Below are 25,802 nucleotides of genomic sequence, written 5' to 3'. Positions count from 1 at the left end.
ATTCTTTTTGTTGTGCAAGTCCCCATTTGAAAACCACTCCTTTCTTCGTCAATTCATTCAATGGGGCAGCAATGGTGCTAAAATGCCGTACAATGCTTCTCACTTGAGTAACGGTCTTAGGGTTTGGCCAACTCTTTATGGCTTCAATTTTTGCTTCATCCATGAAAATGATGCATTTTTTGAGGTTACTGAAAAACATGCATCTCTCAAAGCATTAAAAACAAGATAGATGATCAAACTATGATTCATGTGACTTGCTATAAATCAAGATATCATCAAAGTATACCACCACAAATCTTCCAATGAAAGCACATAAAACTTTGTTCATCAATCACATGAAAGTACTAGGTGCATTAGATAACCCAAAAGGTATTACTAACAACTCGATCATACAAACGAAACTTAGTTTTAAATGCAGTTTTCCACTCATCTCCAAGTTTCGTTCTAATCTGGCGGTAACCACTTCGCAAATCAATTTTAGTGAAAACTATAGAACCACTCAACTCATCAAGCGTGTCATCTAGCCTAGGAATAGGATGATGATATCTTATAGTAATATTGTTGGTGGCTCTACAATCAACATGCATACGCCAACTACCGTCTTTTTTGGAACAAAAAGAACAGGAACAGCACAAGGACTAAGGCTTTCTCATACGTACCCACGATCCAAAAGGTCTTGGACTTGTCATTGAATTTCCTTAGTCTCTTCCAAAAGGTCTTGGACTTGTCATTGAATTTCCTTAGTCTCTTCCAGGTTGGTCCTATATGCAACATGGTTTGGCAAAGTTTCTCCTGCAATCAAATCAATTTGGTGTTCTATTCCTCGAATTGGTGGTAATCCCGAGGGTACTTTAGCTAGAAAAACATCCACAAACTCCTGCAAAAGGTTAGCAATAGCAGGAGGCAAAGAGATAGATATATCATCGAGTGAAACTAAAGCATCTTTGCATATTAGTGCATAACATGGCAGCTCATTGTCATAAATTTGTTTCGCTACTTGCTGATTTTCAGATTCTTGCTTATGCTCTTTTATCTTATTTTTGGCTATCTTTTTTTTCACATTTCACAATTTCAGCAGGTGTTAAAGGTAGAAAGTTTATTTTCTTTCCGTTATACATAAGGGTATACTTATTACTTCTACCATGATGTGTTGAATCTGTATCAAACTCCCATGGTCGACATAGCAAAAGAGAGCATGCTTGCATAGGTACTACATCAAAATCAGCACAATCATGGTATGAACCAATAGAAAAATGCACCCTAGCCATTTGCATTATCTTCACCTTACCGCTGTTTGTTGAACCATTAAATATGGTAAGGATGAGGATGTGTTCTTGTCAGCAAGGTAAGCTTCTTGATCAAATTTGAACTTACCAAATTGTTGTAGTTCCCTCCATCAATAATGATACGAACACGGTAATCTTTGACTACGAGGAACATCTAAAATAGATTGTGGCATTGTAGCTGTTCCGCTTGGTCCATTTGAGTGCTTAACACTCGCTGCACAATGAGGTTTCTATAATTCTCCGTGCAGCAACTCTGAATTCTTCCTCGTGGTCAATATCTATCTCGTGTTCATCCTCTTCACCTGCAAGGTTAGATTGGTGGCAAATAATTACAGTTGTGTGGCCAGTCGAAGCAACCGAAGAAGAGCTCTTCGCTAAAGCCTGCACACTAGCAAATTTACTTACCTCGAAAGCGTGTAATGGTGTCAAGTGTACTACTGAATGCGCCCTACTCGAGAAGTGGGCAGTAGACCATGAGGCTAAATGTGGGGCTATTTTGTCTTGACTTGGCGTTGATTTTGAAGTAGTCGAGCTTCCAAAATTTTTCCTTCGCCTCTGTTGTTGTCCCTGCAATTATTTTTTTTTGCCAAAGATGCAAGCAAGTTGGAACAACCTAGGAATGCTATCATATTCTTTGTAATCGACTATGTCCTGAATTTCACATCTTAACTCTATAAAAGTGTGCAATTGCAGCCTCGTCATTCTCAATAATATCGCAATGTAGCATGCTAATTTGTAGCTCCTGATAATAATCTTCTACAGAACTATCACCTTAGTTTAAGCGCTGCAATTTCTTACTTAAATCACATTTAAAAGAAGGTGGAACAAATCTGTTATGCATAGCAACCTTTAAAGAATTTCATATAGTAGGTGCTAATCCGTTAATGCATACCCTATTCCACCAGATGATTGCAAAAAATTTAAATTCACTAGTCGCTTGCCTGACTCTATGCACTTTAGGAACTAAATGAGCATTAAACTTCTGTTCTACCATCATCTCCCAGTCTAAATACCTTTAAGCATCATAAGCACCCTCAAAAGATGGTATAGTAAACTTAACCTTAGCAAATGTATCATCATTAATATGTGGGTTATGTTGCTAAAAATTATTACCACTTATACATTGACGGTTGAAGTTCAATCAGTTCCTTTATCATTCATCAAAGGCGTCATGTTCTTGCTCAAAATTTTATCATCCGCGATAGACTCCTCTTGTTCATGAGCTGCACTATGAGGATCTACCCGACTATTATTCCGTGGCGGATTAACCAATAGATTAAAGCGTGTATTGAGCATTGCAATGCTTTCATTGAGCCACTGCAATGCAGTATTGGTTCCCGCAAGCTTCTTATTAATGTCATCATTAATAGTTTGTCGATGATCATCCAACAACATTGTGAGTTCTTCCCTTAAAACACACTCTTTCGCATCCGATATTTCACCTGCCATGGTTAGTAGCAGACAGAAGATAACAAAAGATATTATCCCTATTGACTACTGGGTGGTGGAAAGAGAAGTGGAGTCACACACTGTGTCTTACCATGCTATTGCAAGTGTTCTTACCAATCACAGCAGTTGGCTCAACCGGTGGTTGGTTTGTGATACCTTATCGGGTGCGAGTGAGGTAGTTGCAAGGGAAAAATCATTCTGATCGAGAGAAGATGTAGCTTAGAGAGGCATTATTTAGTAGCAAGGAATAGCAATAATTGAAATCATATTAGCAAAGCTAAATAAGAGTCCACAATACTCGTCACAGTTGCTGGCGCAAACACGTTCCTAAACTAGCTCAAGCAAGCCGGAAACTATAACAGACACAAGCACAATGGGACAAAATTCGCAACGCATACTGATTTTCTTAATTCTCTCTCTCTCTCTTTTTTTTGAAGCTCTTTGCTTCTTGCCTTTTTTGCGAATGTGACACAAACTCAAAACTCCTCTACTACATTTTCTAAGACCAATGAGGTACGTGGGTCACAAACTCTTCTACACTCTCTCTCTCTCTCTCTGAACTTTGGCTACCTCTGTTTCAGCTATGGTGGTCGGATCCGAGAAGGTGGGTGACTCTGACTTAGTGGTCGCTGCGACTAGATGGTCCGACCCCGAGTGGGTGGTAGGAGTGACTGGTCAGAATTCGAGTGGATGGTCACGACGACTAGATGGTCAGGCCCCGAGTGGGTGGTCAGAATGACTGGTCAGAACCCGAGTGGGTGGTTGGAGTGACTGGTCGAACCCCAAGTGGCTGGTCGAACCCCAAGTGAGCGGTCGGAGTGACTACTCGGCTATAACAAACAAGGACTCGACACTAGAAAAATAGGACACGATAACTTGACCAGCAACAAAGACATCGACGATGGACTCGAACTTAACAGCACGAAAACTGAAAACAAAATTACAGTGGTTTGGACAGCGAAATAACTATGACTTAAATATTTTTGTGGGGAAATTTTCTAGACTCAAGGTAATGGAACAAAACTAAACAAAGGGGATAACTGAGATTACCTAACGAGCAACCGAAGCTCTGATACCACTTGATGCGGGGATACCCGATCTTCTATAGGTAATATAATAAGTCGATTTGGTGGAGCTTCGATGTTGATGATCCAAAGGCTCCGATCAGAAAAGATTAAGAACCCTAGCAACCACTACACCACTACTCTGTGGTTATCAACTATGCCAAGATATGGTTGACCTCGCTAACAAGGTTTTTCCTGCCAGTGAATTGAGAACACAAGCAAGAACAGGTAGATGCAATCTGAATATTGCTAATTAATGAAGTACTCGAGTTAGGGTTCAACAAACCAATAAATGACGAAACTATCTAAAACAGAATAATCTAAGCCAAACCTGAGCCTAAACTATGATAGCTACTGTATATTTATAGGGGACGTGAGGAGGTCGCCTAGGGTTGTGCAGCCGTAGAAAGAGGTGTACACAACGTGGACTCTGACCAAGACACGATTACAAGACCCAATTAGGTACAAAATGGTGATATAATACCTTATTTCTTTGACTCTAACTAAACTATGAGGAATATTTGGTCGCACTCAAATCCATTGGAAAGGGCTCATCGTAAGCTTTCCAGAATGTCCAAGATCGCCTAAAACTGATTTCATATAAGAGAGTTATGCCCGTTTTACTGATGTGTCATCCTGACACTATAAAAAAAACCCCTTCATTGTTGACTCATAAAGGGGTTTCACTGCCGGTTTTGGAGCTGGCAGTGGGCAACGAGTAGTGATAGTCAAGTGATAGTCCCCAACTATCACTGTCGGTTCGAAGACCGGTAGTGAAGGGGTTACCACTACCGGCTGAAGGCTTCAACCGATAGTGATAGTAGACTATCACTGTTGGTTGAAGGCTTCAGCCGGCAGTGATAGTAGGGCACTGACTCGATCTTTTTGGGGCTCAAAAAATTGAAAAAAAAAATATTTTTTGCACTCGAGGAACCTTTATGGGCCGATAGTCACAAGTCACGTGATTTTTTGTGCAAAATACATGCGCGTGCGGTTCGTGGCACTCGAACTCAAAACCTCTCAGCTTGCGCGATACATCCTTACCATTCCACCATAGAAGTACTAGTGATATCATTAGCATATGCAATCCTTTTGACATCTTCTGTCTGAAACTTCAAATGTTTATTTGGATATCTAAATAACATCAAATGAAAAAGGTTTCAACTATAAAGTTGTAGATCTCGCAAAGGACTATGGTTTTGATATAAAGTTTATCCCCATCCAACTTCGTATGAAAAAGTTATGAATTTTTTAAAATAAGCTGTTATCCACTATCACTACCGGCAGTGATACTCAAGGTTTCACTGCCTGTTGGTGGTTAGAGCCGGCAGTGACAGTCAAGGTTTCATTGCCGACTCATAACACGAACCGGTAGTGATACTATCACTGCCGACTCGTGGCTAAAGCCGGCAGTGATAGTGGATTTTCACTACCTATTCTTTTTTAATGGACTTTTAGTGCCAGTCTATGATACAAACCGGTAATGATATTCCATCACTGTCGTCTCGTAAGAAACCGGTAGTAAGCCTATTTTTGTAGTAGTGTGAGACACGACCACGGCTATGACTAGAGCTCAGCCTCGAGTCCGAGTAGACTTGGCTTTTGAGGGGTGACGTTCGGGTAAGGTTGTGGCGCTTCTTCAATGTTCTTAAGCAATAAAAGATCACAAAAATTTAGTAGTAATCCATCCAAGGAAGCATGAACAACGAGAAACGAGTTCACCTGGTGGTCTAATTGTCGTGCATGTGCTCTTATAATTAGACCTTGTATGGTTTGAGGATTCTTGGTGGCATTGATCGTATCTGAAGTAGCCATAGGCTCCTCATCAAGAGAGGGATGCATTTCTTCAAGCTACTGAAGAAACATGACCTGTTCGAGTGAACAGAGAAAGAGGAAAATGTCTTCTAGCATTTAAAAAGGTATTTATCATCTTCGTTAATTCTAACATCGCCTAACAAAAAAGATGAGCTATTTTTGTATATTGCAACAACCCCACAAGTTGTAAGCATAGTCCTGGTGGTCAAGCGGGAATGTCCTGAGAAAAAGGCCAAGGTACAGAAACCTATTTACTACATGAGCGAAGTCCTGCACGATGCTAAGGTACGGTACTTGCAAGTACAATCTTGATGTCTTCCTAGAAGCCACACTATTTCTAGGTGCACAAGGTCACTGTTGTGACAACGAATCCACTGAAGGATGTAATACACAATAGGGAGGCTACTGGACAAATTGTGCAATGGGCGGTCGAGCTCAATGAGTTTGATGTACACTACACACCGTGAACAAGCGTTAAGTTGGGAGTACTAGAGGAATTCATCACCATAGACAAGTGCTGAAGAAACAAACCCAAGTGTGGTTGAGGGCCATCGAATGCTCTTCTTCGATGGATCGGTCATGCTTCAGGGCTTGGGGGCTAGCATTGTACTTAAATCTCGAAGGGACGATGAACTCTAATACATTGTTCTATTAAATTTTGAAGCTTCCAACAATGTGGCAAGATACGAAGGACTGGTAAACGGGCTCTGCATAGCTTCATCACTTAGAATTAGGTGACTTCTCATAAAAGGAGATGCACAAGTAGCCGTAAACTAAGTGCAAAAGGAGTACCAGTGCTTAGACGACAACATGACGGCTTATCTGAACGAGTTGCAAAAGCTTAAGGAAAAGTTCAAAGGGCTACAAGTAACGCACATCAGAAGGAGTGATAACTCTGCTGTAGATGAACTTGCTAGACTCGCATCTTCTTGAGCACCAGTGCCCATGGGAGTGTTTTTGAGAAACTCCTCAAACCATCTATCCTGATGGTTTAGTGAACAGATGTTGTCCAACTCGACCAACAGTCTAGTCAGGTCAGCAAGGCAGAACCTGCAGACACGGTAGCTGCACTACTCGAACATGAGCCAACTTGGATGACCCCATTCCGAGCCTATGTTGAAGGTCAAGAGGTCCCTAACGATGATGCATCTACAGAGAAAATTGTTCATAAGTCTAAGCAATACGCTTTGGTAGATGACAAGCTCTACCGAAAGGGGAGTAACAGAATCTTGATGAAGTGCATCACTCAGGAAGAGGGCAATAAAATATTGCTCGATGTCCATGGAGGCATGTGTGGTAATCATGCGCCTTACGGCACCTTGGTTGAAAAAGCATTCCGACAAGAATTCTATTGGTCGACTGCCCTTCAGGATGCTTTCGAGCTGGTTAAAAAGTGTGAAAACTACCAATTTTTCTAAAGACAGACCACTCGACCAGCCCAAGATGTGCAAATAATTTCTCTTTCTTGGCCTTTCTCTGTCTGGAGGTTGGATATCTTGGGACCGTTCCCAAGGGCCCAAGGTACTTATAAGTTCCTATTAGTGGCTATTGACATGTTTCACTAAGTGGATTGAGATTGAACCCATGGAGAAGATAACCACAGAAGTGGCTAAGAAGTTCATGAGTAGCATAATTACTCGATTCTGAATTCCACATCAGATAATTATAGACAATGGTAGCAAGTTCAAAAGCGGGACCTTTATCGCATTCTGTGAAGAATTTGGCATTAAAACATGTTGCGCTTCAGTAGATCACCTTCAAAGTAATAGTCAGGTTGAGCGTGCCAATAGTATAGTCTTGCAAGGTATCTAAACTCAGGTTTTCAATAGGCTAAAGGCCTACTCGAAACGATGGGTGAAAGCACTTCCCTCGCTACTAAGAGTCGTTTGCACTTCAACTAACAGGGCCACCAATGAAACTCCTTTCTTCTTATTCTATGGAGCAAAAGTAGTGCTCCTAACCAAGTTGAAGTATGGATCGCCTCGAAAAGTTACTCGAAAGAAGGGCAAGAGCAGTCATGAGCGGATGGTATCAATGTAATCAAGGAGTATCGTGATCGAGCATCCATTCGAGCGGCTAAGTATCAACAAGCATTGCATAGATATGAAAGTCAGAAAGTCTAACCTAGGACACTCGCTTCTAGGGACCTTATTTTACAAAAGGTGCAGAAATAGTCTCAGCGCCATAAATTATCACCTAAGTGGGAAGGACCCTATATAGTAGCACTACAACATGAACCTCTCTCTCGCAACGGATGTCTAACAACGGAATTTGGATTCGTTGCTACCTGTACATCGCATAATATAACTTCCAGCCAGCCCAAGAACGCAAGGCCTGTGGTTAACTCCTCCTGCAGATAGTCGATAGATTAGGGATTCACCCTTCTCCACGCCGCCCGCCCCTCGCTTCCTATCTGCGACACCATCTTCCTCCCGTAGGCGCCGCGCTACCCCACAGCCAGGTCCTTCAGATCTAGCGGCGTTGAGCACAGGGCAAGCGGCGGCAGGATCTGATGGACGTTGCCGTCGTTTCCCTTGTAGCAACCCTTCTCCAATCAACGCCCCCCCTGCGATTCCCTCCAGCCTGCCGGACGCATGCACCTCGCCTTTGAACACGACCATGCCTGAGGTATTACCCCTCCCCTCCTCTACATGTGCATATGGATTGGTGAATGAATTTCAGAAATCACATTTGTTGCCACAATTTCTGCCTTCTGCGCGGTGGCCTGCGGAGACCCAATCTAGCATGACGACAGCCATCCGTGATGGCCTCCTCGTCTGCTATGTCGCACTCTGATAGCAACATGACGTTGTTCCCATGCTCTTCAATGTTACATCCTTCCTCCCCTCCTCTGCTTGATTTGTTTGATTAGTACAATAATCTGCCTACCACCAACCTGTTCGTGAAAATACTCAGCACAGATGGACGAGATTTAAGACCTGCCCACCACATGTTCGATAGAATGCTTCTCTAAGGTACAAATTTTTTAATTACACCGCTTTAGCATTCAGTGCTTCTTAAATATTTTCAATATCATGCTCTGGAGACTGTAAAGTGTCATCTTGAACCTAAGAAATATGCTTTCAGGAGGAAATTTATTTATGTAAAGTCTATCTTACATTTGTATGAACTCATTGAAAACTTTCAGGTTCCAGCCTTGCAAGTTTCCTACTCTTGCACAGCATATGCACTGTTATTTCTTTACCTTCTAAATCATAAAAATTCTAATTAATTGCTAGAGCTATCATGGTAAAGTTACATTATTTCCTTCACGTTTACTGACAATATATACACAGGAAACTTGAAGCTCTAGTTCAAGGGCATTGTTCTCTCGATAATGGAGCAAAGTCTTTTGTACCATACACTTTACATGACATGCTTGCACAAATACCTCGGCGATAATAATTTTTAATTTCCAATCTGCAAATGAGAATGATTTCTAGTGTAGATCATCGCAACTAATTACTAAGATTATCTTTTTCTTTCAGTTAAAGTACGAGAACATTGGACCGGAGACATTCAGACATTGTGTTGTTCTCCTTTCCATACTACCAATGTTAGTGAAGTATAAGGAACCACTGTAATTTTGGTGGATCTTCAGTTTCAGATGGGTCTGCATGAAAAAATGCCGATGCTTAACAGATCAAAGCTATGGCTTGTAACATTCTGCTTTGGGAAGATGCCTTATGTAATGTAAAATACAGGGAAATGATCAGGTGCGAGAACTCTTTCATTTATGTTTGAATCAGACTATCAGAGTACAAATATTCTTTACAATATTTCATTTTAAATTTGATGGAAAAACTGCCTGCTTATCTACAATATACAGACTTATAGCACAATATGTCATTCTTATCGCTGTTTCCTCACATATAATATGCAAATCGCATTTACAGATGATTGATCAACACTTTATGCACGGTTCAAAAGATAGAGATGCAGATGGGTACCCGAAGAAGTCAGATCTTGTTAAATTAAATATGTTGTATGGCTGATGACAGCTGAAGATCGACCATGTTTTTTTTATTGTTTTGGGGAAAAAGTATGCATTGTTTAGTGGATGGTTTCAGCTCAGTCGCCTGAGCTATGATAACAAGTGTATCAATATATGTACAATGTATGATACTAAATTGTTAATAAAAATTCTTTTGAGAGCTCTCATGACATGTGGGTTTGTTTTCTATTATTGTTTTCTTAGTCCATGAGGAATCTGAAGTCCAGAAAATAACTGAAATCTATATACTGTTTATCTAAACAGTATTGTGCTTGTTCTAGATAGCAACATATATATGCGTTGGTGAAACATTAATATAACCGTTGCTAGCTTGCAACACTTGCACCTCTTACCAACACATATATATGCGTTGCAATAGACCCTTGCAACGCCCCCTCCTGCAACGGATACTACATGTGTTGGTATAGCCCGTACCAACGCACAATAGGGCGTCTAGCAACGCATACATCCGTTGCTAAAGGGGTGTTCTCCTTGTAGTGTAGTTGAAGTAACTCGACCTGGATCAATACGGCTATCTGATCCAATTGGTGAGATACTCAAAATCATGTGCTAGATCGACCAACTCTGACAGTTTCATTCATAGATAAGGTAAATCAAAGGTAAGTCGATTACATTCTGATTAGACTGACTGTGAGGAACCATCCAATAGTATTCTAATTAATCATTAAGTTAATCATTTTCATAATCATGACTGTAATGATTAACCATAATACCATTCTGGTAGTCCCGGTATGTGTTTTGTGCTCAAGATCGGAACACATGACTTTCCAACATATATAATCACAACAATGCTTAATAATGAGCGAGTAATGAAATTATATTACAAGTCTTTAAGTATTAACAATTTCTGACAATTTACAACAAAAGAGACAGCTAGGGGGACAATAAAATATATCACCCCTAGCCAAAAGAGAAACTATGTAGCGGAAGACAAAATCTATTAACAACAAAGATACGTAGAGCCATATGCCCTTAGGTTCCACCCCAAAATAACATCACACAAGTAGTTTGCAGTACTCATCCTCGCCACCTACCATGGCGAGTGTGAAGTAGCAGAACACTACCTCCTCCATGTCGGTAGCACCTAAAAGAGCAGCGTGAGTACGAAGGTACTCGCAAAACATAATCCATATTAGGTACATATAAATAACCCGACTCCGAGAATTATGCATTCGGATGAGTTAGCAAGGATCGGACATAAGGTTAAGTAAAGTTCAAATGCAAAAGCAGTTTTGATACAAATATGTGAGCATCTATTCTAAACCACATGCACCTTTCTACCCTGTAATCCTCAACATGAACCTATATGTAACTGGAACTATCGTAAACATATCCGTAACAGAATCATCTCAACCACATCCCAACATACCATACCACATTATCCCACATTCATGACTCTACGACTACTGCAAATGGATAGAAGCATGCTTGACCGAGAGCGCAGCAATTTGAATTGTTCTTACACCATGCAGGGGGTACATCTTTATCCACACAAGTTGAGGACTTTTCGGCTTGCGTGACCACACAGGCCCACACAAGAGGGTATTCATGTCAACCTTTCTCATACCCGGAACTACCCACTTGCACATGCCCCTATGGCACTGGGGTTACTGCGATCGTGTTCTGGACACCTCCGGCTACCCAACACCGCGATTTTTTCTCTTACGCATCATAGGGCCACAAGGCAAGCGTCAGCATGGTGTATGATAATCGGCTTATCTTACCATTAAATTGACATGTGGTTAGTACGGTAAGTGCTAGAGCCAACTGCAACAACGGTCGGTGCTTAAACGATGCAAGCGGTCTATAGCATCTAGGTTCGTCTTCCGACCTACCCCTAGCACCATCCACATGTCACCTCATCCTCACAACTCATCCATCCCAATGTCTCTATCATTGTGAACCATAAGTAAGCCCTAAGCTCATGAGCAATGGTTGAACCACCACTCGACTTCTACCGAGGACCTATACATTGCTAAGTATTTCAGTTAACCTTTGAAGTTAGACATGAACATTATCATACCCATGTCACAAGGATAAGGATCGACATTAATATCAAGGTTAAGGTAATGCATCAACATAGGTTTTACCCATATCACCCGACTCTGGAACGCTAATCATAAAACAGACATAAAGAATAATTTATCATATTAGATATAATTGATCTAAAGTAGTGGGTTGAGTATGCTTAGATGCTTGCCTTGCTACTCTGATGTTTGCCTGACGCTTCCTGTGCAGCACTTACAGAACTCTGGTGGTCCGTGTCACCTTCAACCACTTGGATCGTCGGTGCGATACTCTCTAATCAGATCAAGAATGCATCGCATAAACAAGTGAACGATGGAAAAGTATGCATATGATGCATGCTCAAACAATAATAAAGCGTCTTGTTTTGAAAACATTTGCAAAGGAACGCTAATCAATCTAGGTTAGAAAAGGTTTGAACCTTAGATAAAACAAACTAAGTGCAGACTGCTTGAAGCTACTAGCAGTCAGATCGATAGTATAGTGGTGGTTAGACTGGTAGCATGCATAGAGTTTAGGTCCTTGGCGGTCAGACTGAAGGAACGATGGCGGTCAGACCGTCCCTAATGGTGGTCAGACTCTTGACTATTGGGTTTTGCTATAGTTTTGAACTAACTTACCAGTGGTTAGACCAGCATGAGCGGCAGTCAAACCGTGAGACTCTGCTAGTGCCACTTTGTGAGGTGTCGGCAAAAGCTCCAATGAAACCTTCGACTACAAAGAGTACCAAAGTACTCTACAAGACTAGGGCAATGTTTATATGATTGTTCGGACAACATGCACAGTCCAAACACGTGAAACCCCATGGATGAGATCTAGATCTAGGTTTAACTTGGGTTTCTCAATTCAAATCAAAACAGCGAGCAACTAGAGCTAGGAAATGACGAAAAATGGCATGGCAAGGTTTACCTTGGCGTAAGGCAAACTTCCTATCAGATTAGTTCACCTCGAGGAAGCTCCGATTTGTGGATCGAGCCTCAAGGTGGTCGCTAAGCTTAAGATGAAGAAGCCTAGGGAAAAGCGTCACCGACGATAGAGAAGAGGGGGAAGAACTCAGGGAAGCCTTTGAGAAGCTCGAGGAAGTCCCTACCGTCAATCTTTGGTCGTCAGGGTCATCCTCTCCTTCTCTCTCTAAGGTTTGGGTGAGGGAGATGGAGTGAGAGAGAAAAGATAAAAGAGAGAGTGAGAGAGAGTGATCGACTCACTTAAGTGGAGTTGAGTTATGGCAGTCAGACTGCGAAAGCTCCTGGTCGGACTGTGGAAAGCCCACGTAGCTGCCCTTGGCAGTCAGACCACTGGGATCTCAGTCAGACCACGGAAACGGTCTTTTTCCATTTCTTCCTTTTCCTATTCTTCTTCTTCTCCAAAGTATTTAGGGCTTTCCTAAAGAGCTCTAGACCATCTCCTAAGTACTTTTTAAAAATGTTTGAAACTTAATTTAATAAATAAACACATAGAAACAATTTCCATGATGATTATGCATGCTTAATTATGTGATTAACATTTTGGGATGTGATACCTAAGTACTATCTTATTGCATATTGTTAACAGAAAGGATTCACCTAGCTCCTGCAAAGAGTGAAGGTCCACCACCTCCAAGAGTTTAGAAGTATGTGGACCCCTACTTGCCCTCAAACGAGTCGAAGAATATTTTCCATTCCTCAGTGGAGTGGCAGCTGATCATCTCTGGGATCGACCATCGACCAGCGTAAGGGCCAGGGAAGGTGGTCGAGACGAACACCTTGTTGGAGCTACTAACTGGAGCAAACGAAGTTGGCTGGCTCTATGGGGTGCGAAGGCGATCTATCAGTTATCGACGGAGAAGATGACTACACTTTCTTCACCACTGGAGCCTCCAGGGCTCCATCGTCGAAGACCTCATTGGAAACCTGGTCGATGATCTCATCAAGATCACCACCATCTTTATTTCCCTCCTGTGCGGCTCGCATCGCCGACTCTTGTGCCGCTCGTTCCATAGCGTCAGCATCGAGGAAATGCCGAATGTGGCAGGTGAAGGGTCCATGATTTCTGATGGACATTCCATTCCTTCTCCTCTTAGGTGTTCCGATCGATTCCTCCTCGTTGGAGGAAACAATGATGACACCAGATGGAACCATTGTAAGAGGCCTTGGGGCTAGAGGTCCTACTCCTCCTATTTTTTAACATGGCTCGGGAGATGATGATGCAATGGAAGCCACTATTTCAAGTTCTACGAGTTTCTACTGGGCAAAGGGTAGGGAGAAAGGAAGGAGATGGGATGAAAATAGACAACCCCGGATGTACCTATTTATAGCTGTGGAAATGGGTCATGTTGCGGACATGGCGTCATCAAGATCTGATAACGTCGGGCGTGATGATGAGGCCGCCTCAGTTGCATGGTGCTTTGAGTAGAAGACGAGGCATTGCTAAAACATTATAACTTGTCTAATCTCTGCAAGGAGGGGTGTGGTGTCATTATGACACGTTAAGATCAAAGGTTGCAGTGAAAATGAGCATGACCGGAAGTGGGTTTTTAATGCTCACCTACCCAACTATTCGATTTACACTCGATGACCATAACATAATTGATGTCGTATGCCTGGGAGCTTATACCCTCGAGCATGTGGTCGAGAAGAATGAGTTATGCTTATGCTCTACTCTCTACTCAATCCGATCATCAGGTAGAGAGTCAGGGGCTATATCATGTATTTTTCTCCTTATACTTCACTCTCTATTTAACTATCACATTAGCCAGAGAGCCGATAGTTACATTACTAGATGATAGTGCTTATGCTCCATTTTCTACTCGAACTTAGTTATTGAGCGAAGAATCTGGGCCACATCAGGTATCTTATGTTACTACAGCTCTACTCTCTATTTTGATTATCACATCAAACATAGTCGGGGGCTGCATCTCATACTTTCTATGCTACGGCTTTACTCTCGACTCGATCCAATCGAGTAGAGAGTCGAGGGCTACATCGTATATTTTTGATGGTACATGTATGTTCTTTCTTACTGTTCGATCGAGTATGTTTTCCTCCTAGATTGGAGAATCAGGGGCTACATAGTAATACTATATTTATTCAATAAGAATGTACTTTTTGTAAAAGTTTATCTGGCATTGTGTTGACTGCATTTGATAGAACCAGCAGAGCATGTGTTGAGTTGATGGCAGACAACTATACCTAATAAGGCATAACGGCACAAGAGATTGCCACACATCTCACGCCTAATGGCTAATAAGGTTCTGTAGTTCTAGTTGATTCTATGTGTGTCTTTGTCGAATTCATGTTTGCGCGCGGGTCAAAGCACAAGCCGGGGAAAATTTGCAAATGATTATCATGTTATTCTTGTTTCTAGTTTTATACTAGTCTTTTTCTCATTATTATGGTTGCTTCGAGTGGTTACTCAAAAGCCAATGCATCTAATCATCGATCTAGTTGAGTTTTCAGATGTTATTGAATATTCGGTCAACTAAACGTGAGGATGGTTACAACATTTACTAATCATTATTTGCATCTACTTGTGCTAACTCTATTTCATCGATAAGGAAATAGCAGGCAGTAGCACAATAGGTAGGCAAAATGTCAGTAATGTATATAGACCTCCCCAAGTCATGGAACAAGTTTAAAATGTTTCGAGTCAAGTCAATTAGAAGGGCTACACTCACTCTCGTTGTCAGGCAGGCTAAGTGCTAAGGACTCAACGAAGCTAGGGATCTAAGACTTGATACTCTAAATAATGTCTGCTGCTTCTTCTGTTGAACACCTGAACCCCTTCGTCACTACTGATGTGTCGAGGTTGGGGTTGTACCTCTTGAGGAGACCAAGCATTATCTTGGTACTTATGGAGGCCGACTGGTTCATGCGTTCGAGGGTCTATTCTCTCACCTTTTGAAGTGCTAAAACTGCAATGTACCGGTCAGCAACAATGGTGTCCCAACCATTTTCTACTTTCTTCAGAGCATCAGCCTTTGCATCTCGCTCAGCTTCTGCTTCCTTCAAGGCACCCTGAGTTCTCCTCGCTGATTATCATCCTTCATGTGGACCTTTATTGACTCAGCAATGGCTTGGAGTTGGATCTTCAGGTTAGCTTTGAGTTCAGAGAAAGTAAACAAAGGCAATTATCATTAGTTTCCCAATGCTCGAGTCACATACTAGTGATCTGCGAGTAAAAGTGACCTTTAATCCTCTCACGGTGAACGGCTAGCTCCTTATCCTTATCTTCGAGGGCTCTTTGATGAATAACATGGTCAATTGCCATATATTGAGCCTTGGCAGCTGATATGTGAGCCTCTATCACTGCCTAAGGATCAATAGTTGGTCCAAGCATTGTGCTTGCAGTTAGCTCTGAGCTTTCCTTTGGTGCATTTGCTGAAGTTTGCTCTACTTGAAGAGGTGGAAGTGGTGCTTTTCAAAAGAAGCTAGAACTGGCTGGCTAGCTGGATCGCTCATTTCCTTCTCCTTGGACTTCTCTAGGCCTAGCAACCTGCCATTGACTGGCTAAGAAACAAGAAGGAAGACCGCAAACCAAGACAAATAGTCAAATCTAACCTTGGGGTGACTGGGATGTGGGCGAAAACACTTAACTTCTGCCTTTTGATGGCAACTTTCTTCCTCATCATACTGGTAGCTGGTATCGATAGTGTTGGAGGGGCCATCTAGGGGACAAATGAAGCCAAGGCTATCACTGCATGCAAGAAACCAGCCCACAATGATTCATCATCATTCTGGATTCACCGAGGCAATGCTTAGAAAAATGACCAATGTGAGGGGGGCAACTCGAAAAAGGCTACCTTTCTTACTGAGTCATCAGATGTGTTGGTTACTCGAGGAGGCAATCGAGGAGTGGCACCAGCTACCTCCTGTAGAAAGGCCACCCATACAAACCAAGCGTTAGTATGCAAGTGCACGATAGCCTGAGTAGTGAGTAAATAATCACCTGACAACTTGATGATAGTATCAGTTGGTTTCTTTTCTGCGAGCACTTGAGGGGAACTAGATCATATAGTGGAGACAATATCTTGGATCGAAGAGACCCTGCGGTCCCTCGATCAAATAGTGTTTTCCCCTTGTCACCAGTTCCAGAAGAGGAAGTGTCATCAAGGTCAAGGACCTTAGTTATGAGGATGTGCTCTTGATGAAAGACTGGGGCCTAGAATCAAGAAGTCAAATCAAGTGGAATAAGTAGTAATCAGCACGGCTCTCTTACTTGAGAAATCTCCACCTCTGGTCGAGGATTTGCAAGGGAGTAGGGCTACATAGAGCATTCTTGTGCTTCTTCAGAGAAGAGTTTGCTCAATCGAGCAGCAATATCTGGAGGAGACAGAGCTATAACAAGAAAAAGTCACTCGAAAGAGCTTGAATGCGTTAACAGAAATAGCAAATTGCTATATAAATCTTACCTCCAACTGCGTCCTTGGAGTTGTCGCTGTCTCCAGCATATTCCCAAGCAAAGTGATCCCACGCTTTCAAGGGGCTTAGCCTTTGACTAATGCAGTCTTTGGCCATGTGCTACTCGGTTAAGCCACTTCCCCTAAGTTCACCAATCGTTGTGACTTAGTAGGCGGTGTGGTTGGATTCGTAGTGCTTCTTTGTCCAGGATAGATTTTGTAGGGTAAAGAGGCCTCTATAGACTAAGGGGGAGTGGACTGGGTCGAGGTTGGAGATATAAAACCAGTGTTTTCTCCAATCCTTTTGCTAGGAGGAGATTAAAGCAACTGGGATATATGAGTTTTTCATTCCAGTTTGCAACTGGAAACCACAACCTCTAACACACTTGTTCTCCTTGTTTCTCTTTAGATGATAAAAATACTAGAACAAATTCAGACTCAACTCAATGCAAGGAAGGCTTTGCAACGATGAACAAATACACTAAGCATAGTGATGGAGTTTGGATTTAAGTGGTGGAGGTCGATTTGGTACCAATCTAGTACATTGAGAAGAAACTTAGAATGGGGAACATTGAATCCACATCGGAAGAAGGATTCAAAAACCACGATATCGTAGTTGAATCGACAAGATGGGAATTCCTCACTAGAAGTAGACATCCAGTCGACCAAATCGTGATGAGGCACTATCCCTTCAACTTCAAGCTCCTTTAGCCTTTATTCTTGCATCAACAAAATCGCCCAAACTTTAGTCAGGTGCTTCATCTCGTCTATCTGCTCAGGGGAGGTGTTGGAGGTCTTCGTGTCGGGCTTTTTCTATGGCAAAGAAGGAGCGGAGGTCTTCGCAAGGAAACCAAAATCCATGAGTCCAAGTCTTCTGGCGGCAGCAGGTATTTGGGTGGAGAAAGATGAAAGTTCATGTGACAAGGTCAAGGGAAAGAGTGAAGAAGAATTGCTACAGTCTAGGTTAGTTCAGATAAATAACCCAAAATTTATCGCCTTTTTGGTAACCACCCCTGTCTCTATGTTACCTCAATCAATGTGAAAGGCGGGACAATGGCATTGTGTGAATCTTTGCACACCTGTCTGCGTGCATTAACAGCTCCTATACCCAACGGTTAAAATTTTGAAGGTTTTTTAACTCTACTCGAGCCAGGGGTCAATTAGTCAAGTTTTTAGTCCTCTTTTTGAATCTCGAGTGTTGTTAACAGCAGGGCGCTCAACCCAATTGTGTTTCCACTCGATACTCGGAACATGATCCATTTGTGCTCAATTCTTTCGACTGCAAGCTTACTCCACCTTACTCGACCAGGCTTAGACTTGACAGTTCTCGAGTGGGCACTTGTAGAAACCTTTCCTACTGAGCAGAGTTAGTGGGCTACTGTCAAACATCTAACTATGGGGTATATACGCATAAGGAGTACACTGTATATGGATAGGGTATACCGTGCACATGTATAACAACTTCGGATACTACAAAACTGAATTTGCGATACCTGATACACCCAGAAGTCTAAAAGATGTATACTAGAAAGGTCTATTGGTTGCCCAACTCGAGAACGACTAGTATCCAAATCAGATTCATCTGTTTTGTCATGGTAGACAAGATGAAGGACTCCCTATCGACTACAATTGGATAGGAGGTGGCATATTAGCCCTATATAAGCTGGGAACCTAGACTCCCAGGTGGAAAAAAACTCTAGCCAGATCAAGACATACACATCTCAACGCGAACTCCAAGACCCTAGCATAGGAGATACTCGGCAAATTCAACCCTAGATTAGCCTAGATCCGATCTACTCTATAATAGGTCTAGCCACATTGCTTGCACTCGAGTTGATCAATATACTGCAAGAAAATCCAAACAGGACATAGGGTATTACTCCTTCCGGAGGCCCGAACCTATCCACATTGTGTGTCTCGATTCGTGTTCAATCTCTGATCTCGAAGGTACCCTAGTTAATTATGGACATTATCAGGAACAAATCTTCGACAAATGCCCTCTCCAACATGTCCCTACACTCTCCCCCCTACGGCAGCATGGCATGGTTCTTGGACACAAGCGCCACGTCTCACATGGGGCAAGATCCTGATAATCTCTCTTTTGTTCTAGCCTCCTCCATTCCTTCTCACATTATTGTCGGTAATGGTGCATCCATGACGATCACACACACCGACACCACATCCTTATTCCCCGCTGCCTCTTCCCCTTTACATCTTTCTAATGTTCCTTTTCCCCCAAAACTAATAAAAAAATCTTATATCTATGCGTGCTCTTACTCATGATAACCCTGTCTCCGTCAAATTTGACTCGCTTAGCTTCTCTATTTAGGATCTTCGGACACAGGCGGTGATTCTCCGATGTGATAGCCATGACGATCTCTATCCACTCCTGCCACCTGGTTCATCCGCGACACCACCGAGTCTCCATGCCTCCACCTCCGTTGGCATGTGGCATCTACTTCTTGGACATCCCAGCCGTGAATTTTTAGCTCACATTTTACGTTCATTTCCATTTGCATGTAATAAATCGGAAGCTCATTCCTGCCATGCCTGTCGCTTGAGCAAGCACACTCGACATCCTTTTAGTTCATCTACCACATGTACTACATTACCCTTTCAATTGACATCTCCCATTTTAAGCATCTCGGGTTTTCAATACTACCTTGTTATCCTTGATGATTTTTCCTATTTCGCTTCGACATTTCCTTACCACGGAAAAATGAGGTTTTGGCGATTCCTATTTTCCTTTCATGCATACGTTTGCACCCAATTCGGTCGCCCCATATATTGTCTTTCCAATCGGACAACAGTTGTGAGCTTGATAACAATGTGACTCGCACATTTTTTCTGGCTATGGCATCATCCTTTGCCTTTCTCCTTTCATGCGTACGTTCACACCCAATTCAGTCGCCCCATATTGTCTTTCCAATCGGACAACCGTTGTAAGTTTGATAACAATGTGGCTCGCACATTTTTTTCTCGCTATGGCATCATCTTTTGCCTTTTCTGTCCATACACTTCCCAACAAAATGATAAGGCCATCTTTTGTGAACTTAATGACAGCATGCATTCTCTTCTTTTTCACACTGTCCTCCCGTCGGCTTTTTGGGTTGAAACGCTGTCCACGGTCACGTACCTCCTTAACTGTCGTCCATGCAAACCACAATCTCCACACTCCCTACGAGAATTTGTTTGGTACACCACCCCGCTACGCTCACCTCCGCGTATTTGGATGTTTGTGCTACCCAAATATATCTGCCATAGCCCGTGATGAACTTGCCCCTCGCTCGACGGCCTGTGTATTTCTCGGCTATCCGGATGATCATCGTGGATACCGTTGCTATGACCCAGAATCACGTCGCGTCATTCTTTCCCGCCATGTCTACTTTGATGAAAATGTGTTTCCGTTCCGATCTGTGGGCTTTCCTTCTTCTGGTGAGACTCACGCCTCATCTCAGGAACTGCAGCATGAGCCGTTGCACATTGTTCAGTTCGCCGCACCTGCCGTAGCTGCAAATCGCTCCCTACCACAGCCGAAACTAATCGCGCACCAGCTAATAGCGTACCAGATAATCGAGCCACATTGCCAACTGCTCAGCATGCTGCAGGCGCTAGTCTCGTGCCTGCCGCTAATTACGTCCCAGCTAATCGCGCCGCCGCAGATAACGCCAACGACCCACACGTCCGCAAATCAAGCCCCAGTGCCTAACAGTGTCAACCAACGCGCCATCTCACCTGATGCAGACTCGTGCAAAATCGATCTGGGATTACTTGCCGCAACCCACGATATGCCCTATCGACCTCCACACCCATATCTCCCATCCCGGCCTCTGTATGCATGGCTCTGCACGATCCGAATTGGCTTGCTGCTATGCAGGAAGAATACCGGGCACTCATCTCTAACGACACATGGCAACTCGTACCTTGGCCGCATGCACGGCGTTAACATCGTGACTGGCAGTTGGTTGTTCTGGCACAAGACCAAGCCCGATGGCACTCTCGACCGCTATAAGACCAGGTGGGTGGTGCGTGGCTTTACTCAACGCCTCGGCCTGGACTTCGACAAAACCTTCTCGCCGGTGGTAATGCCAGCTACCATCCGCGCAGTGCTCACTCTTTCTGCCTCGTGGCATTGGCCAGTCCACCAGTTGGATGTGTCCAATACGTTCTTCCACGGTGTTCTCAACGAGCAAGTGTGCTCACTACGTGAAAAACAAATAAACGAGACACGAAATGAGTAATGGGTCATAATATAACCTGTCATTAATGATAAAAGTGACGGGTCATAGTTATGACCCGTCACCTGTCACAACTCATAAGTGACGGGTCATCCTAGCCAGTTATTGATGATGGGTCGTAGTTGTCACCCGTTACCTATTACGACTCATAAGTGATGGATCATCCTAGCTAGTCATTGATGACGAGTCACAATTTGACCTGTCACCAATGACTAACTCATCAGTGACAGGTCATCCTAGCTAGTCATCAGTGACGGGTCACAACTAAACCCGTTACCAATGACTTGATCAATACATAGAGCTATCATTTCATGTATTGTGTATATATATATACCCCTAGGTATTCATATACATATACTTAGGTTTATGTAGATACATATATACAACATATATATCTACACAACATTTTTCTCTATGCAAAAGTGCATGTACATATACTCATATATATGTATAGTAGACTAAAATTTTTTATTTTTCTTTTATTTTTCTCTTATTTTTTCTCACCTCAGTGGCACTAGAATAGGAATTAGTGTACAATTTTGCTTAAGTTTTATTTAAGGGTTGGCGGCTATGGACACAAACATGTGTTCTAAAATGGTGTAGAAACTTACGGGGGCGAGAAGTCAATCATCTAAGCCATTTTTGGCCTAAAAGATTCTCCAAGACCAACAAAGTTGGGAAGAAACGGATGTAACTTTTTCTGTAGATGTCCGTAGAGTAAAAAAAATCTAAATTGGAGTTCGTATGCAAAAGTTATACCCTTTTTACTAAAAGCGCTCTGGTTCAATATTCGGGAAAACATCATGGGTGACGGATCACGACTATGACCCGTCACCTATGACTTGCATAAGTGACGGGTCACAGTTATGACCCGTTACCTATTATCTTCAATAACGAAGGTTAAAAGGACAATATAACCCATTTCTATCATAAGCACGTGATAGCCGAGGTGGTAAGGGAGTCGCGCGCGAGGTTGGGAGCGGGTTCGAGTCCCACGAAATGTAAAGACCAAAATATGTTTGAAAATAATGTAGATTGGACATATGCGATGGGCCTTGTATTAGGGTGCCTCTCGGGTGATTTTTTTTTTACTTTTTTGTGTCTAAAAAACGTGAAACATGGTCAACAGTCATAAGTGACGGGTCACTACCCGTCACTTATGTTCAGTTATAGGTGACCCATCACCTATGATATTCATTGGTGATAGGTCAAATTGTGACATGTCATCTATGATCAAATTGGTGACGGGTTTGTACCTGTCACCCATAAGGACTCATCAGTGACACGTTCGGGGTGACGGGTACAGGATCCGTCACCTATAAGGGTTATCACTCATTACCCATATCCTTTTTTCACGTAGTGACTATCAGCAATCGGCAGGTTTCATCGACTCCGATAGGGCGAAACACGTGTGCTTGCTTTCCAAGTAACTCTATGGCTAGAAGCAGGCGCCACGGGCATGGTACGCTCGGTTCTTGAGCTTCATCCACACCCTTAGCTTCACCATGACTGTCTCTGACTCCTCGCTGTTCATGCTACAGCGCAGTTCATCCACGACATACCTCCTCCTCTACGTTGACGACATTCTCCTGATGGCTTCATCCAACACTCTTCTTCACCTTGTCATCAATTAGCTACCAGCGGTGTTTTCCATGAAAGATCTCGGGCTTCTCAAGTTCTTCCTTGGCATAAATGTCACCAGCTTTGGAACGGGTTTCTTTTTGTCACAGGAGAAGTATGCCCTTGATCTTCTGGACCATGCGAACATGACAAATTGCATGCCTGCCACAATACCTGTCGACACGAGCCGAATGTCTCCTCTGACTTAGGCACCAAGCTCACTGATCCATTGGCCTATCTCAACATTGTGGGTGCCCTACAATACCTCACCATGACTCGACTGGACATCGCATATGTGGTTCAACAAGTCTGCCTCCGTATGCATGACCCCCGCGATTGTCATTTTGCACTTGTCAAATGCATCTTGCGTTCCATCCGAGGGACGACGACGTACAGCCTTCACATCACTGGCTCGGCTTCCCTCCATCTCCTTACCTAGTCCGTTGCCAATTGGGCGGGCTACCCCGACATGATGATCCACATTTGGCTAGTGTGTATTCCTCGGTGACTCACTGATTTCATGGTCCTCGAAGCATCAACCCACAATATCCCATTCTAGTGCGAAGGCGGAATATCGGGCAGTCCCAAACGTCGTTGCTCAATGTTGCTGGCTACGTCAACTATTGGGCGAGCTCAACTACACCATCGACAAGGCAATTTTGGTCTATTGCCACAATGTATTAGCGGTGTACATGACATCTAATCCTATACATCATCGTTGCATGAAGCACATTGTGCTGGATATCCACTTCATTCGTGAGAAGGTCTATCTTGGGCATTTTCGCGTTCTCCATGTTCGCACAAGCTAGCAATTTGCCGACATCATGACCAAGGGTCTTCCTACGGCAGCCTTTCAAGAATTCTGGACCAATCTCCACATAACTGACTGTGACATTGCAGCAGGGTATTAGCGACTAATGTGCATGTGCATGTGCATGTTCAGTTAGTTGGTTAGTTAGAGAATCTCCAAAAGACACCCTATTTTGTTCCCTATAGGTAAATTTAGAGATTTTGACTAAAAAAACCCTCCAACAACTCCCCAAACAAAGTTCCTATTCTTACCAATCCCCTAAACATATCCCCATCTTAGCTAAAAGTAGGGAACCCCTTTCAGACTCCCAATCCTACTAGGCCCACGCTCCCACCCCTTGTTGTCCTCGTTGTCCTTGTTGTCTTCGTGGAGCTCATCATTGGTGCGGTGTCGCGCATCTTGTGGGCGAGGAGGGTGAGGAACTGCTGTAAGTTAATGGCGCCACTGCCATTGGTGTCCACCTCTTCGACCATGTCTTGCAACTCCACCTCCTTGGGGCTCTGTCCTAGCGAACGCATTACTGTCCCGAGCTCCTTAGTCGTGATCGTCCCTGCAGGTGAATTCTTTCATCAATCGGTTGCCACATTGCATGCATGTGCGCGCAATTCAATTTGTTGATGAACATGAACGATGCAAGGGCAATACCATCGCCATCTTTGTTGAAGAGGTTGAAGACTCCTGGAACTGAGTCGTTGATCTGCTCCTTGCTCTTTTGATCGATTGATCTTTTGATCCCATTGGATATATCATATGATGGATGGATTATAGTTATAGGAGACGAAAGGATTCGCTCCGCAAAGGGGCTCATGAGGAAGGATGGGGAGCGGAGCGTGGTGGAGGTGGCCAGCATAGGGGTACGAACGTCTTGCTCCGTTGACTCCTGAAGAGGAAAGAGATGACATGTAGGGTCCATCCGTCGGTAATACAGTAGAAGATATATAGGGAATGAGATATTGGAAGTCTATTGGAGATAAAAGAGATTTAAGAAAGAAATTTTATTTGGAAGGCTCCCTATATAAAGATATAGAGAATAAGTTTTAGAATCTCTTGAGATGCTATTAGTAGGTCGAAACACCATCCTACTCTACAGGCACGACCCCTATTCCATTGTAAGTTAGTTGGCTACAGTAGCATACACACGTCTGTGCACCAGTACATGCCTCCTGTATAAATACGCCAACCTATCAGATTATCAATACTAAGTACAGGGGTTAGCCTAAATCTTCTCACTTCCCTTCTACAGCTCCACTGGACGGCCGCGAGGCTGCTGAAGCTCGTGCAGGATGAGGTGCTGGATGCTGTCCATCGCTGCCACCTCTGAAGCTGGGTTAAGCAGCATCTTGTTTAGTTTGGACAGCAATGTTATCACGTGACCTGATATGTAGAGATTTTGAAGTGTTTGATGCAGAATTTGTTTAAGAGATTGGGCTGAGTTAGGATTATATATAGTGGAGACTGGATAGGAGAAGTGCACATTGTCGTTTGTCCTTGTGCTTCAGTTTCTATGAAAACAGTGTGTCACCAGTGGCGGTTGCAAGATTTTTTAATTGGTTGTACAGAGCTGCCAAAGAATTATTCAAAAACTAAAGCTCCATAAAAACAAATGATATAGTACAAATAGTTCCTTAATCAGTAGCATCTTTTTGGCTCATTCCACAAAGATTTCAAATCAACAACCTTCGTCCTTTTTGGCTAATCGACATGCTGGTCCTGAGATTTTAGTGGTCTAAGGTCAAAACATTAATTAATATATAAATTTTAAACATAATATTTGATGTATTAAAAAATTGTTTTCGATAGACACTTAAAGTATATCCACAGGGGTCAGACGGCCCGCATCAGCTGGCGAGTACGCAGTCTGCAACGCAGTGCCTGAAGGAGGCAAGGACCACAGCCGAGGGCGCACTGAGGAAGTCAAGTAGATGCTCCGGTATGGCGCCGCGCCATGCGCGCATGTGCCCACCAATGCAAACGATGTGTACACGGACGCCAGTGATAACACGACGTGGTTGGCGTGGGTGGAGGAGGTGGTAGCGACGGCTGTTGGTTAAAGCGCGAGGTGCTTGGCGAGGTGGAGTGCAGGGCTATCTGCCTGTCCAGAGAGG

General features: G+C 43.2%; 1 protein-coding gene and 1 long non-coding RNA gene across 3 annotated transcripts; one reads left to right on the top strand and one right to left on the bottom strand.

Moving 5' to 3' along the window:
- The first annotated feature begins 7,967 nt into the window (after window positions 1-7,967).
- Window positions 7,968-9,690, top strand: LOC133929724 (uncharacterized). Of its 2 annotated transcripts, XR_009911641.1 has the most exons (4): window positions 7,968-8,242; window positions 8,359-8,589; window positions 9,103-9,330; window positions 9,511-9,690. It is a non-coding gene; the product is annotated as an uncharacterized LOC133929724 (long non-coding RNA). The 2 variants fall into 2 exon arrangements; XR_009911640.1 differs by lacking the exon at window positions 7,968-8,242 and having other exon boundaries at window positions 8,256-8,589.
- Window positions 9,691-23,996: 14,306 nt separating this feature from the next.
- LOC133927981 (uncharacterized) lies at window positions 23,997-24,547 on the bottom strand. The gene is made up of 2 exons (XM_062374293.1): window positions 24,343-24,547; window positions 23,997-24,247 (listed from the first exon to the last, which is right to left on the bottom strand). The coding sequence occupies exons 1-2, from the start codon at window positions 24,545-24,547 to the stop codon at window positions 23,997-23,999; spliced, it is 456 nt and encodes a 151-aa protein (XP_062230277.1).
- Between the last annotated feature and the right edge of the window lie 1,255 nt (window positions 24,548-25,802).

This window comes from Phragmites australis, chromosome 9, assembly GCF_958298935.1.
Source record: "Phragmites australis chromosome 9, lpPhrAust1.1, whole genome shotgun sequence".
NCBI classification, from domain to species: domain Eukaryota; kingdom Viridiplantae; phylum Streptophyta; class Magnoliopsida; order Poales; family Poaceae; genus Phragmites; species Phragmites australis.
The sequence above is the reverse complement of the archived record's forward strand: the minus strand, read 5'-3'. Positions and strand labels throughout refer to the sequence as shown.

Bases quoted from the DNA above. Each gene is read 5' to 3' on its own strand.
- LOC133927981 (XM_062374293.1), bottom strand. From the start codon at position 24,547: ATGCTGGCCACCTCCACCACGCTCCGCTCCCCATCCTTCCTCATGAGC. The intron at 24,248-24,342 runs GTATTGCCCTTG...ATTCACCTGCAG, and splicing joins CTTCAACAAAGATGGCGATG to GGACGATCACGACTAAGGAG.